This window comes from Tupaia chinensis, unplaced genomic scaffold, assembly GCF_000334495.1.
Source record: "Tupaia chinensis unplaced genomic scaffold, TupChi_1.0 Scaffold000635_1, whole genome shotgun sequence".
NCBI classification, from domain to species: Eukaryota; Metazoa; Chordata; class Mammalia; order Scandentia; family Tupaiidae; genus Tupaia; species Tupaia belangeri.
The window spans coordinates 739,645-755,347 of NW_006160155.1; the positions used below are offsets into that span (position 1 = coordinate 739,645).

The window sequence follows — 15,703 nt, forward strand, 5'->3', positions numbered from 1 at the left end:
TAGAATATCTCTACCACCACCATGAGAGGCACATCAGCATCAAGGCGATTAGCAGAGCTACAGGCATGTGCCCACATGACATTGCCACCACTCTGCAGCACCTCCACATGATCGACAAGAGAGATGGCAGGTGAGTACCGGACCTTTGGTGATACCACTGCCTCTCAAGTATCTCACACCAGGAAGGGTTGGTGAGGGTTAGGTCCATTCATTCCAGTTAAAGATGAGAAGTTCCCTAACCACATTATCAAAACCTTTCTCCTACAGAATAGAGGAGAGGGATTGCGGCGTGGCCATCCCCCTGGGGGGTGATTTCTCGCTTTCTGTCTCTCTATCTCTCTCTGTCTGGCAAGCGCACGTGTCCTATAGCAAAAAAATAAAAACCTAAAAAAAAAAAAAAGCCTTTCTCCTACGAAGGAAACATGAAATGACACTTTTTCACTGGTTGTATTTCAGCTCATGAGCTTTGTGGTTTTCTCCTAATCCAAGTGAGATTACTGTTAGCATGTATCAGTACGTGAGGTGAAATGAAATTTTAGCTTTTGATTGCACTTTGTTCTGCCTTATTACATTACAGATTTGTCATCATTAGAAGGGAAAAGTTGATACTGGGCCACATGGAAAAGCTGAAAACCTGCTCGCGAGTCAACGAACTTGATCCAGAGAGTCTAAGGTGGACCCCAATTTTAATTTCTAATGCTGCAGTTTCTGAAGAAGAGCGAGAAGCTGAAAAAGAGGTAATGATTGGCTTCTTCATCCTAAATTGTGTAACTTCAATCTTGTAGCATTCTTAAGCTAAGAAAGTCATTAACGTCATTGTCAAAAGCTTGCATGTGTAGAGATAGCTTGTGAAATAATATGACACTAATTTATCCTAACAGGTTGCATGGTAAGACATGGTAATTTTATTGAATTGAGTATGAAAAATGAAACATCTATCATTGATCACAAAGCAGCATTTTTCACTACTGACAGCATGTAATCAGATCACATTTGGTGCTGAGCTCCAAGGCTGCAGTGTCAATCGATTCTTTGTGTTTATGAACTTGCTTAAAGTGCTCCATGCCAGTGAGCATGTAATGTAGTGATAAAGGACACAAATCAATTCGCTGCATCATTAATACTGCTAAATATCCCATGAAACCCAGTCTTCTTTGATTTGTTATCCTAACTGATACAAAGGGGTCCTGAGATGATGGAGCTGGAATTTGTTTGGCTGCCAACTGTCCTGATCAGAACCGACTTAGAGATCCTTCGCCATTGATCTTCGAGGCTCTGGCTGCATAACTGCCCTCTCACCAGCCTGCCATTTTTACCCTCCCCCTTAGGCTGAGCGGCTAATGGAACAAGCAAGCTGCTGGGAAAAAGAGGAGCAAGAAATTCTGTCATCTAGAGCTACCAGTAGGCAATCACCTGCAAAAGTACAATCGAAAAATAAATATTTGCATTCCCCGGAGAGCCGGCCAATGGTAGGGGAGCGAGGGCAGCTGATGGAGCTATCTAAAGAGAGCAGTGAAGAAGAGGAGGAGGAAGAGGAAGAGGAGGAAGAAGAGGAAGAGGAGGAAGAGGAAGAAGAGGAGGAGGAAGAGGAGGAGGAGGAGGAGGACGAGGATGAGGAAGAAGAAGATGATATTCAAAGCTCTCCCCCACGATTGACTAAACCACAGTCAGTTGCCATAAAGAGAAAGGTATGTGTCTGTTTAGATTTTTCAGTCTGTGAGTTGCTTTCAGTCAAATCTTATTTGCCCCATTGTAAGCATTCTATTAGCATTTGTTTCATTGTCTGTTCTTTAGATGTAGTTTGTGTATACTCAGTGCCACTGATCATATATCATCATCGTTTACCTTACAGTCATGATTATGTTTACTTTACAAAGTTCGTTAGTGCTATGACAGGAAACCAGGGACAGGCCAGCTTCCTAGACTAGTAGCCACTGCCACCTGCTGGTCTGCAGGCAGAGTAAACTCCCATAACCATTATGGGAATGGAAGGGGCCCCAGGGAGCACTTTAGAGCCTAGAAAGGCCAGAAGACTTATCCTAGGTCATATAACTCATATAGAACCAGAACCAGAGGAATACTCAGAACTCCAAGCCCAGTGCTCCTGATGCTGTGTCTTTCTCCTGTTCTTGGCAGAAGATATTTTATACCCTTGATTTTGATGGTACTCTTTTACACTTTTGATCAACTATATATTACTGAAATTTCTCGTGTCACAGTAGTCTGGTGTTTTCCTCTTGAGATATCATATCATCTGTAATGACACTGAAAGTAAAAAGTTAATTTTGTCTTTAGGTAATTGCTCACCAAGGTATGATATTTTTCTCCTCATTACCTAAAAGGGATCTTTAAACAGTTCATGGCAAATGTATATTATGATAAAACCGTGCATGGATTTCAAAAAATTCATGCACCAAATAAGTTAGTATTTTAATCCCATTTCCCATAAACTTTGTAAGTTTCCTCATGCCGTGACTTAGAGGGCCATATATCGTTAGTATAGCCAAGACCAACAGAGATGATGTGAGATAATGTAAGACAACAGTAGCTCCAAGGCCTTACTGTGTGGTACCTGTCAAGGAACTTGCTGTTCTAAGGCTCAGCTCAGAGCTCTGTGGTTTTTTTGTTTGTTTGGTTTTTAGTTGGTTAGTTTGTTTTTCAGGTTTTGGCAAGTGTGCTCACCAAAGAGAGAGAGAGAAAACAGTGAGAGGGAGAATTCAACCTCCCGGAGGGATAGTCATACTGCAGTTCCTTTTCTTCCATTCTCCTCTGGGGATTTTCGGCATACATGCACACATGGCCAGCATGATTTTCAAGCCACCAAGTACAGGACTTGAACTACAGTCGGCCATGTGGGAGTCCAGCAACTTAATCACTATGTACCCTTTATTATAGTGGTTTTTAACAACTTTTGGGCCGATTATTGAAAGGTTACATCTTAGCAGCAGTTCTATCCCCTAGTCCTTTATTTGAACTTTAAATACTCTTGCTTAGAGAAAAAAAAAAATTATGATTACAATTATGGAGAGTCATTTGTGCCAACTTCTAGTATAACAAGAAGTTTTTTTAAAAAAAAATCCTAGAGAAATAAGACAGATCCTACATGTCTTAACTTTTTGAGGAGCCTTTTAATATTTTACTTTTTCCAAAATTATCAGTTACTCACATTCCAACAACCACCAACATATGACACTGAAGACATTTTAAACAGTTGAGGTTTCTTCAAGTACTCTTTCTTTTCTTTTCTTCCCCCACCCTTAAGATGTGGGGGTCTCACTATGTCATGATCCTCAGGCCTCAGCCTTCCAAGTAGCTTGCGCCACTGCACCCGGCTTTTAGGATGAGCCAGAAAACAGCCCCAGCCTCCTATGTGGCCCCAGCCTGCCAAGTAGCAGCTTCAACTAGCCTATGCTACTGCAGCTGGGCCTCTTTCCTTTTCATAATTACAGAAAACCTATGAAATGGCAGTAAGTAAGCAAACTTGTACATAATTATATTTCCCATAGTGCCTGCATGTATTGGGCACTCCTTGAACAGTTATCAAATATTAGAATGACCTTATGGCTGGTTAATTATTGCAGTATTTAGAGAAACTGTGATCCATGCTGACCTTAATGTCTGTAGTATGTGGATATTGAAATCAGCAAGTTGCACTTGGAAAATATATGCTAGAAAAGCACAGCTTAGCTTTTAAAATCTACAGTCAAGCTGCTAGGATGTTCGCTCTCAGAGCATCTGCTTGAGTAAACAACTGTTTTATTTGGAAAACACTTGCCTGTGTAGCTGGAGCCCGAGAGGGATGTTAAACATCAAATGGAGGTTAAGTACAAAGGCATTACAGAAGTCTTTACATGTAGGATTCTCAGTCACACGCTCAGTACATGTTTGCTGCATATCGACTCAACCATTTAATTTCTCATGAGCTCTTATGTATTATGTTTGGAATTAATTTCAGAGGCCTTTTGTAGTAAAGAAGAAAAGGGGTCGTAAGCGCAGGAGGATCAACAGCAGCGTAACAACCGAGACCATTTCTGAGACGACAGAAGTACTGAATGAGCCCTTTGACAACTCAGATGAAGAGAGGCCAATGCCACAGCTGGAGCCTACCTGTGAGATTGAAGTGGAAGAAGATGGCAGGAAGCCAGTCCTGAGAAAAACTTTCCAGCACCAGCCTGGGAAGAAAAGACAAGCAGAGGAAGAAGAGGGAAAAGACAATCATTGCTTTAAGAATGCCGACTCCTGTAGAAGTAAGTAAAGGAATGGTAAAAATCTTGAAGACGCCCCCCTCCAATAATACTATAAAGAATCATCTAAACTTACTCACACAATCGCTATTTAGCTTTGATGTTATTGGATAACGTAGAAATAAGGAAACTGTCCTTCCTTTTAGATGGACAGGGATGCCCCTACCACATCCTCTAAAAAAACACTGAACACTAGTGAACCATCTTTGATACTAAACTGAGCCATCCCTTCTTGCAATCAGGCTGGGAACTTGTGTTCTCAGCTGAACCGTCAGGATGGGGGTGGAGGGCAGTTTCTCTACAGCTGAAATGGCTCTTTTCAAAACTTCTCCCAGTCTGGGGAACAGGCCATCTCCTTTTCTTGGAGATCACAGATTTAGATTTTGAAAAGCCACAGTTTTTTTTTTTTTTTTTGAGAGATTTTCACTGTAGGGTGGGTGCGCTCGCCAGACAGACAGAGAGAGACATAGAGACAGAAAGCGAGAAATCACCCCCCAGGGGGGATGGTCACGCCACAATCCCTTCTCTTCCATTCTCTTCTCGGGATCTTGGGCACGCACGCACACGCGCCCGGCGTGAGTTTTAAGCCACCGGGTCCGGGACACGAACCGCGGTCGACTACGTGGGAGTCCAGCGACATAGCCATTACGCTAACTGCTGGTTCCCAAAAAGCCACAGTTTTAAGAACATACACAAGCACTGTCTTGACTTTCTTAATTAATGGGAATACTATTGCTATGTACTGCATTTTATGGATGGATGACATCTTACCGTGGGTTTAGAGAAACCAAGCCTTATTCTTTGGTTTCTTGAAACAAATGAACCTACAAGTAGTGAGAAATACCTTTTTAGTGGAAATTGAGACTTATTTCACTTCTTGGTTGTCTTCTGAGGAGGCTATGACTAACTTGTCACTGCCTTTGTGCTCTACTTTGTGCCATTTACCTTTAAAAATTTGTCATGGCCAAATTCCTGATTCCTTTCAGGATCTCCTTTTTAAAATAATACTTATCAGAAGACTCATCATCTAATTTAGGGAGACGTTCCTACAAAAGCTGGTAGGCTCAGTAGTGAGTAGAGAATAAGAATTTAGATTTAGGGCATTGGCATGGCTGTGACCTACTGTCGTCAATAGAAATGAAATGGTTGGAACATCTTAAAATGACTGCTACTGGGGCCAGCAGGTTGTGTGGTGGTTAAAGCACTGGACTCCCACATGGCAAACCACAGTGCGAGTCGCAGACCTGGCGGTTTACTTTCTCAATTTCCCTTTCTCGCTGGTGAGCTCACATGCCCTGTAGCAAATGTTTAAAATAATAATAATAAATACAGTTAAATAATTATTTTATTAAAAAAGGATGACTGGTATTCAGGCATGGTACTTGGCACTTCTGAAAGAGTCATTCTGCATCACATGTGTCCTTTTCAGCTAGTCAGTTTGAATATAATGCAGGTAAGTTCATGTGTGGTCTTTGTATTATGTAAATGAGCTGCAGCTTATTCTGCTGTGCACCGATTAGAAATCACTATCTGTCCAAAGAGGATAGCTGTTCAAAATCGATTGTTAGATCTTGTTTTTGTTCTCCAAAATAGTGTTTCTCTCTCTTTTCTTTAAAAGAGAGATTTTTGCTATAGGGTATGCACACTCATCAGAGAGACTGAAAGCAAGAAATGGTTGCCCTGCAATCCTTTCTCTTCTATTCTCTCAAAATTTTGGGCCTGCCCACACACAAGCCTGACGTGTGTTTCAAGCCACCAGGTCCGGGACTCTCACTGCAGGAGGCCATGTGGGAGTCCAGCAGCGTAACCATTATACTATTTGCTGGTCCCCAAAATAGTGTTTCTAATAAGGTTATTGTTTTTTGTAAAACTTTTCCTTTAAATTCACTGTTTCTAGATGAGTGAGGCCTTTTAATTTTCTTTCTTTTTTAGTTTTTGTTATAGAGCATGTGAGCTTGCTGGAGAGAGAGAGAGACAAGGATGAAATCACCCCTATGGGGAATGGCCGTGGCTCAGTCGATTCTCCTGTCAGGATTTTGGGCACACACACACACACATGTGCCTGATGTGTTTTTCAAGCTGCTATATTCAGGACTCACACTGCATAGTTGGCTATCTGGGATCCAGCTGCCTTAACCTCCATGCCACCTGCTGGCCCTGAGGCCTTAAATTTTCTTTTTAAAAAATTTGTTTTAAATCATTGTTTATTTTATTTGTTATTATCATTTTTTCAATTTGACCAGAGAGAGAGGGGCAAAGTAAGAAAGCACGCCACCAGGTCTGGGACTCGAATCATTGTCAGAGACCTTTAATTTTGTAACAACTTTAAGAATACTTGGGTATTAGGACAGCAATTAGTGTAATGGCTATGTCGCTGAACTCCCATGTAGCCGACCACAGTTCGAGTCCTGGACCCAGTGGCTTAAACTCACGCCGGGTGCATGTGCGTGCGTGTCCAAGATCCCGAGAGGAGAATGGAGAAGAAGGGATTGCGGCGTGGCCATCCCCCTTGGGGATGATTTCTCACTTTCTATCTCTCTGTCTCTCTCTGTCTTTCTGGCAAACGCACGTGCCCTATAGCAAAATCCTCTCCAAGAAAAAAAAAAGAATACTTGGGTATTTTATATGTATATGTATTCATTTATTTGCTTATATTTATATAAAGAGATATTTATAGTCACAAGTACATCTAGGAACAGTAAAAATAAGATTAGCTGAACTGAAATGAACCTCACAACTATAGTTCGTTTCTAATTGTCTTTAATATTCAAAGTTTACATTTGAGTAGCAGACTGATCCAAAAGACAACATAGAATTAATGATGAAAAGAATACTGTATTTTAAATGTCAGTAATTTCATCATAATTATGTGGTAGTTTGTGTCATGCAAAAACAATGATCCTAAAAATGATGGGAATACAGATGCATTTGTTTTGGATATTTAGTTACTTACTTGTTTTTAGAGGTACACAGTTTACTTTTATGCCAGAGAGAACATTCTAGTCCATTTAAATAAATCATCTGAGATCATTTAAATCCAGTTCATATACACCGAGGTACATTTTCTCAGGAGATGTATGTGAATTAGGCTTTAAGTCATTTTTCCAGTACACTGGTAATCCAGATGTAAGCTAGCATTCTTCCTATTCCTGGTATTTCCTAATTTGTAAATGTTCACATTGATTTTTTTTCTTTTTTACACTGTGGAACTCCAGGTTTTTACATTAGTGAATGTCTTATTTATTAAACTTAAATAAGTTTATTATAGTTGCCTGTGCCCAAGTACTTACTATACGTTATTTTCCCAGACCTAAGTTATTGACTTGGTTTATACCACAATATTATTCTACATTAGTCTTGATTATGTCTTCACCATCAGCTCTTAAAATGCTAAATTAAAAACAGTGTTTGCTAATTAATTTAGAGGAATGAATTCAAGCTGTCTGTGGTTATGCTTTCTAAGACATTGTTTTTTTTTTTTCCTTCCCCTTTCTGTCTCTCTTCTAAGACAATATGGATGATGATGCAAATAACTTGAAAGAAGGCAGTAAAGACAATCCTGAACCTCTGAAGTGCAAACAAGTATGGCCAAAAGGAACAAAGCGTGGTCTATCTAAGTGGAGGCAGAACAAAGAGAGGAAAACTGGATTTAAACTGAACTTGTACACCCCTCCAGAAACACCTATGGAACCAGATGACCAGGTAATAGTGGAAGAACAGAAGGAGGCTTCAGAAGACAAAACCAGCCCCACTCCCACTGGGACTGGGGAAGAGGTCAAGGAAACTGTAGAAGCCCTGCTGCCTCAGGATGAAAACAGAAGGGAAGACACCTGTGCACCTGCAAGTCCAAATAAATCGCCAGGTGAACAACCAGAAGATGATCTAATCAAACCTGAGGAGGAGGAGGAGGAGGAGGAAGAAGAAGAGGAAGAGGAGGAGGAAGAAGAAGGAAATGTAGAAAAAGACCCAGATGCTGCTAAAAGTCAAGAAAAAGAGGAACCAGAGATCTCCATGGAAAAAGAAGACCCTGTGCATTTGGATGATCATGAAGAGGAAGAGGAAGAGGATGAAGAGCCATCTCACAATGAAGATCATGATGCAGACGATGAAGATGACAGTCACATGGAGTCTGCCGAAGTGGAGAAGGAAGCACTCCCAAGAGAAACCTTCAAAGAAGTCCTGGATAACCAAGAGGCTTTTTTAGACCTTAGTGTTCAGCCCAGTCATTCAAACCCAGAGGTCTTAATGGATTGTGGTGTTGACCTTGCAGACTCCTGTAACAGTGAGCCTAAGGAGCTTGCTGGGGACACTGAAACTGCACCTGAATCCGATGAGGAGTCTCCAGAAGAACAGGCACCAAAGCAGGACCAAAAGAACAGCGAGGCAGTAGACTCCGAGTTCAAAGAGGGAAACACAGCAACTATGGAGATTGACTCTGAGACCGTCCAGGCAGTGCAGTCCTTGACGCAGGAGAACAGGGAGCAGGATGACACCTTTCAGGATTGTACTGAGACTCAAGAGGCTTGCAGAAGCCTACAGAACTATACCCATGCAGACCAAAGTCCACAAATTGCCGCCACTCTGGATGATTGCCAACAGTCAGACCACAGTAGCCCAGTTTCATCTGTCCATTCCCATCCTGGCCAGTCAGTACGTTCTGTCAACAGTCCAAGTGTTCCTGCCCTGGAAAACAGCTATGCCCAAATCAGCCCAGATCAAAGTGCCATCTCCGTGCCATCTTTGCAGAACATGGAGACCAGTCCAATGATGGATGTTCCATCTGTTTCCGATCACTCACAGCAAGTCGTAGACAGTGGATTTAGCGACCTGGGCAGTATCGAGAGCACGACTGAAAATTACGAAAACCCAAGCAGCTATGATTCTACAATGGGTGGCAGCATTTGTGGAAACGGCTCTTCACAGAACAGCTGCTCCTATAGCAACCTCACCTCTAGCAATCTGACACAGAGCAGCTGTGCTGTCACCCAGCAGATGTCCAACATCAGCGGGAGCTGCAGCATGCTGCAGCAGACCAGCATCAGTTCTCCCCCGACCTGCAGTGTCAAGTCTCCTCAAGGCTGTGTGGTGGAGAGGCCTCCAAGCAGCAGCCAGCAGCTGGCTCAGTGTAGCATGGCTGCTAACTTCACCCCACCCATGCAGCTGGCTGAAATCCCTGAGACGAGCAACACCAACATTGGCTTATATGAACGAATGGGTCAAAGTGATTTTGGGGCTGGGCATTACCCACAGCCATCAGCCACCTTCAGCCTTGCCAAACTACAGCAGTTAACTAATACACTTATTGATCATTCATTGCCTTACAGCCATTCCGCTGCTGTGACTTCCTATGCAAACAGTGCCTCTTTGTCCACACCATTAAGTAACACAGGGCTTGTTCAGCTTTCTCAGTCTCCTCACTCTGTCCCTGGGGGACCCCAAGCACAAGCTACCATGACCCCACCCCCTAACCTGACTCCTCCTCCGATGAATCTGCCACCGCCTCTTTTGCAACGGAACATGGCTGCATCAAATATTGGCATTTCCCACAGCCAAAGACTTCAAACCCAGATTGCCAGCAAGGGCCACGTCTCCATGAGAACCAAGTCGGCTTCTCTCTCACCAGCCGCTGCCACCCATCAATCACAAATCTATGGGCGCTCCCAGACTGTAGCCATGCAGGGTCCTGCGCGGACTTTAACAATGCAAAGAGGTATGAACATGAGTGTGAACTTGATGCCAGCCCCAGCCTACAACGTCAACTCTGTAAACATGAACATGAACACTCTCAATGCCATGAATGGGTACAGCATGTCCCAGCCGATGATGAACAGTGGCTAACCCATGGCTACCACAGCAATCATGGCTACATGAATCAAACGCCACAATACCCTATGCAGATGCAGATGGGCATGATGGGAACCCAGCCATATGCCCAGCAGCCGATGCAGACACCACCCCATGGTAACATGATGTACACAGCCCCGGGACATCACGGCTACATGAACACAGGCATGTCCAAACAGTCTCTCAATGGGTCCTACATGAGAAGGTAGACAACATGGGCAGGCCACAAAACTCGCTGGGCATCACTTTTGGATTGATCTGCACAAATACCTTTGAAGAGTACGATTTCAAAACCAGCAATTGGTGTGAATGCAAAAACATTTGTTGGCACCATTTATTTAAAAAAAAAAAAAAAAAAAAAAAAAAAAAAAAAGCTGTATGCAGCAGAAAAGCCTTATACAAGTTGTTTTTCTTTTTTTCCTTTTTCTCTTTTGGTACCTTTGTTTCTGTTACTTTTATATGAGATTCTCCGCAAGGAAGGCCTCTCTTTGGACTACAATTTGGAGGCAGCCACTTGTTGTGTCTGCTTCCATTAAACAATGTGGATATCAAGCCCCCCAAATTATCTGTTTCAATACTGAACCTAGAGATTTTTTTTCCCCCTCCCTGTTCACTCCATGTAAATGCCTTTAGCATTTCAGTTATTGTATATTTTGTTTAAGGTGACACTTCAGCATGCCGCTAATGTCTTTGTTAGTGACAGTGCATTTTGTAGTACTGTACAAGTGTTGTGCTAACAGTAAGCCATTTCTTAAGTTTTTTGCCTTGATTAGGGTGCCCTAATTTGAGGGTTTAAAAAAAAAACTATATTTTTGTTAATTATAAAACTGTAAAGAGCTATAAAAGCTATTCCCATTTGGTTAGTCAAAAGGGTTTTATTGCTAAATGTTTGGTGTAAAGTTGAGACCCTTTTCCATTTTGGTGACAGATTTCTTTGGGGAAAAAAGGCAGCTTTCTGTTTTATAAATGCAGACTTCTGTTTATTGAATGAAGCATATCTCAGTGTTTATCTGTCAGGTTTTGAAACATTTCATATATGTCCAAATACTTGGCAGGATTTAAAAAAAAATAGTGAATTTGGTGTAAAGTTGCTATTTTATGGAAATGCCTCTAACTTTACATTTTCATTCCATCTGTAGATTTTTCTATCTTTATAAAATATTGGAGTTATTTTTTAAGGAAAAATAGAGAAGTAGCTTGTGAATAGCTCAAACTAAGCTTACAAATCGCATGTAAAAAAGCAAAAAAGTTATTTGTGTCTGTTTATATTGCTTCCTTTTTTTGTAGCCTTTGTACCTGTACAGGGTGACAGTAAGGGCCAAGCAGGAGAGGCGTAATCCTTGTATAAAATAGGAACCAACGACACTCTTGTATTTATCTGTTCTCTTTTTAGTCAGTCACTTAAAAAAATAAAAACATACAAAAAAAAGCTGTACATTTTAACATAAAATAAATTATGATGAGCCATTTTTAGCCTCTTGTGTCCTGTCATATTATGATTGATAGAGAATGACCAATTGAACTGTATCATGTGTCACATCTCAGAACACATACACATTTTGGGAAAATAAATTATTTAGTGTAAATTGGAGTTATGAGATTTTTCTGATTTGCTTTGACTTTGGGGGAGGGGTTGGCAATAAATAAGAGTAATATCTAATAAAACCATCACATATACCAAATACCTATTTAATAAATTAATTTATAATGGATTTTAATGCTTTTCATGAAAGTTTATTTTATGCTAGTGCATACCTTCTGTATGCCAATCATTGTCTTTAAAATAAAGTGAATTTGTTTTTTTCTTTTTGACTTCGATCTTCATTTGCAAAGAGACCCCGCACAAATATCCAGTTGCCTCATTTGCACGGTCTGTAGAAACACCCCCCCCAAAACCTAGTACCGTGGTAGCAGACTTCCATTTTATGAAGTTTAATGCGCAAAAAAGCACCCCATTTGAGGCTGTACATTTGAAAACTCATTTTCTTTAAGAAGGTGTGAAAGTTTTGCTCTGTTGTGAATGATTGATTGCATGTTTTCTTTAGTCAGATGTTTAGACCCTCCCCTCCCCCAAAAAAGTGAGTGTTCACAAACATTATTTTATGGCAGCCAGAGAAAGTTCTGCCTGAATGTTAACACATTTGATTTTTCAAGTGACGAGTCTAGAAATGAATGCTTGACTTGGCACCTGTTTGAAACTGACCCGTTAAGCTCTCAAAATATCTAAACATGAGTGCTCACAACTCCTGCTAAGCAGGTCACTACTTTTTATGCCTCTTAGAGAAAAAACAGTTGCATTTCTGCGGCTGGTTCAACACATAATAATTAGGCGTGTACAGAGACACCAGCCTTACAGTGGACGTGATGGAACTCTGAGAAGGCAGGATGGTATGCACACCAGAATGAGAGGCCCTGTGCAGAGAGTGAAATGTTGCCTTCTGCTTTCGCCCTTACCATTATTTTATTTCACAGTTAGAAAGGTTTAGTATCAAGATTTTATCTTTTAGTCCGTTCCTTCCACAGATGCAAAGTCAACGTGGTAATATCCGCCTACAGATATTGCTTCCCCGAGGGAGGGCTTCTAAGAAGATACTTCTACAAGGGCTGTCGCAAAGGGAGAAGAGAACGGTTACGGTGCTGTGTGGATAGAGTGGGAAGTGACTAACTGCGGCAGTCAGTATTGGCCTAGGAACACAACCCCGTGGCCGCACCTCAGGGGAGCTGCTGCTGAGCCTGGGATGGGAGGGGGAGCTGATAACGATCTGTCAGATCCGGGAGCTACACAGCCTCCCATGGCCCCACCTTGAGACTGTCACATATAATGTCTTTTATCTTGTGTAAGGTTCTTTGGGGGCTAAGATTCCCCTCTGTGACCGCTTTGGCAGTAGCCCCCTGGTCACACTCTGGTCTATCAAGTCCAGGCTCCGCTGTCCCGACACCCCCCTGCCTGCCTCACAGTCATCTAGGGAGCTGGTGGGCCAATCCGAGTCCTGGCCCCAGCCCTTCCAGACCAGAATTTAAGAACAATACAGGGACACCTGTGTTTCACAGGCTCTCAGGGACAGCGGTCCAGCCAGGTGTGGGAGCCTCCTTTCTGGCCCCAAGCCCCAACATCCCTTGGCAGAACAGAAGAGCACAGTTAGCCAAGGAGAGAAAGTGTTGGTCTGAGATGGCCTCAGAATACCCTGCACTGTCCTCACTCACCCGATAGAGAAATCAGCTGAGACCTGAGTGTGACACCAGGGATCCTGGAACACAGGAACTTGAATTCATCAGAACTAAAATACAGTCACCATCAGGGTGGGATTCATTAACCAGCCCCATCTTTTAAAACCAGTGATCTGTTTTCATTTACTTAATTATAACAAGTGGTTGTCAGTTGCCAACCTGTTAAATTTATTTTTCTTTATTCATGATAGAGCATGTACACATGAGAGTGAGAGAGAGGCGCACCCCCAACAGAGTGGTCACTTTTTGACACCCCCCTCCCCCTTAGTCTTCCAGTTGGTCGGATCCTGGGCACTCGAGCATGAGCTTAGTATGTTTCAGGCTAACCTGGCCAGAGACTGGCCTCTCCGTGGGAGATCTAGACTTCTCTGAAGCAGTGCAGTCCTCCATGGAGCCTATTCGGTCTCACTTTGATAGCCTAAGTGGTACCTACCCAGGTGTGAAGGCATCAGCCTTCCTTGCCAGCATTCTGTTTAGCAATAACTCACAATATTGCCACCAAGAGCTTCCACAAACAGTGCTCCCATGTGACCTGTGGGGGAATGAGGCAGTTGTTTCCAATTTATAGATCAGGAGATTGAACCTCAAAGAAGCTAACGTAATTGCTCAAACCCACCCAGCGAAAACGTGTAAGCTGAAACAAACCCAACATCTCTCCAAATTGCAGCTTTGCCCTAGAACACTGTGAAAGGGCCATAACTTGTCAGCTCTTTGATTTAAAGGCTTAGCTAATGAATACATGATGCTGGAAAAATTGTTAAGTGCCATATAAATATAGGTTCTTTTGTTGTTGCAAGTAAGCCCCGGTCTGCAGTCAGTCTTAGATACCCAAAGAACAAGTATTGTTATATTACACAGTGGGCAATGCCTTGTCCCATTTCTTCATACCCAGGCTTTCATAATTCCTTCTACCTTTTCCATTCCCTTTCTCTTCTACCCGAACCTGGCTCTAATCGACGATATTCTACACCATTCTGGCCTGGGACAGCCTTTTTCTTACTGTCTCAGCCAGAAATACTTCAAAATCTTACTTCTCTACAGATGACTCTCAGAGTTATACCTCCTGTTGTGAACATTCCTCTGAGCTCTAGATTCCAGATCCAGTGGCCTGGGATACCTTCTGTATGAAGTACGGGCATTCCATAACAACTGAGTTCCAGCCCCTCCCCCATTCCCGCCCTGGTCAGCGCCATCCCTTATCAAGTCACCGCCATGAAAGCAGATCAGTAGCCTTCCATTTGCCCTCCCCTCTCAGCAGGTGCTATCCATTTTCCAGCATAATTCCAAAATAATCTTTTAATTCCCTGCTGCTGTAAGCCTGGGCCACCTTCCCCTATCCTGTCAAGCATTCCAACTGCCTCCTAACTCATTTTCTTGTCTCCTTCCTTAAGTCCCCACACTCATTCTCCATATTTTGACTAAAGTGATTTTTCCCCCCAGTGGTCTTGGGACATTCCCCTGCTTAATTCTTTATTCTTCAGCAGTTCTTTCCTCTTGAAATAAAATCTAGTCTCTTTACACTTTTCCTGTCACCCTCCTCTTACCCACAAGCTCCAGCCTCACTGAAGGGCAGTTCCTCTAGATTTTGGAGGGCGTACTCCTTCCAGTTTAAGTGTACCTGTCTCCTCAGAGAGGTCCTCCTGGACCACCCCATCTGATGTGGGTTTCTCTGCACTTTCCCCATTGTTTTCCACCTTAGTAATTATTTCCTTTGTTGCACTATGTTATGACCTGCATTTTTGTTTTTATTCTTGGCTTTTGGCATTTTTCAAGTTTTGATTTTTGTTTTTAACTTTTTTCCCCACAGAGCACGTGCATTCACCAGAGAGAGCAGAGAAACACAGAGCAAGAAAAAGAGAGTGAAAAATCACCAGCCGGGGGGACAGCTATGCCACAGTCTCTTCCCCTCCATTCTCTCAGGATTTGGGGCACACACACATGCCTGTTGTGATTTTCAAGCCACCCAGTCTGCGACTTGAACCGTGTGGGAGTCCAGCACCTAAACCACTATGCCACCTAGCGGCCCACCTGGCAGGTTCTTAATAAAGGCTTATTGACTGAAAGAATATTTTACTTCTGCAAACTTGAAATAATTTTGCAAAACCTTTATTCCTCCTTTCTCTTACCTGTGTCTCCCAGGAGTCACCTTAAAGTATACGGACCCCAGCTTTGAAGGTCTCTGCTTCTGCTGCCCTCAGCGGGGCTCACTGCCTCACAGAGATGCATGAAGGAAGAAGAAAGGACACCTAGGAAAACAGCAGCAGTGGACCTAGAGACAGTCCATCCTCCCCATGGAGGGGTTCACTTAAATGTAAATAGTCCATTAAAATATAAATACTGCCTTCTCTCTGGACATAGATTAGACCAGACCTACGAGATACCTGAGT

The 15,703-nt window shown here is 42.6% G+C and overlaps 1 protein-coding gene across 1 annotated transcript in view; it reads left to right on the forward strand.

Annotated features, from left to right (window-relative positions):
- Positions 1-10,469, forward strand: part of KAT6B (lysine acetyltransferase 6B) — a 246,977-nt gene extending 236,508 nt beyond the window's left edge. The window contains 6 exon segments of the mRNA XM_006159544.3: positions 1-130; positions 578-737; positions 1,329-1,688; positions 3,956-4,247; positions 7,753-10,076; positions 10,079-10,469. The exon segment at positions 1-130 is cut by the window's left edge and continues 31 nt beyond it. Coding sequence (XP_006159606.1) covers positions 1-130; positions 578-737; positions 1,329-1,688; positions 3,956-4,247; positions 7,753-10,076; positions 10,079-10,297 — 3,485 coding nt within the window. The 3' untranslated portion in view covers positions 10,298-10,469.
- The last annotated feature ends 5,234 nt before the right edge of the window (positions 10,470-15,703 follow it).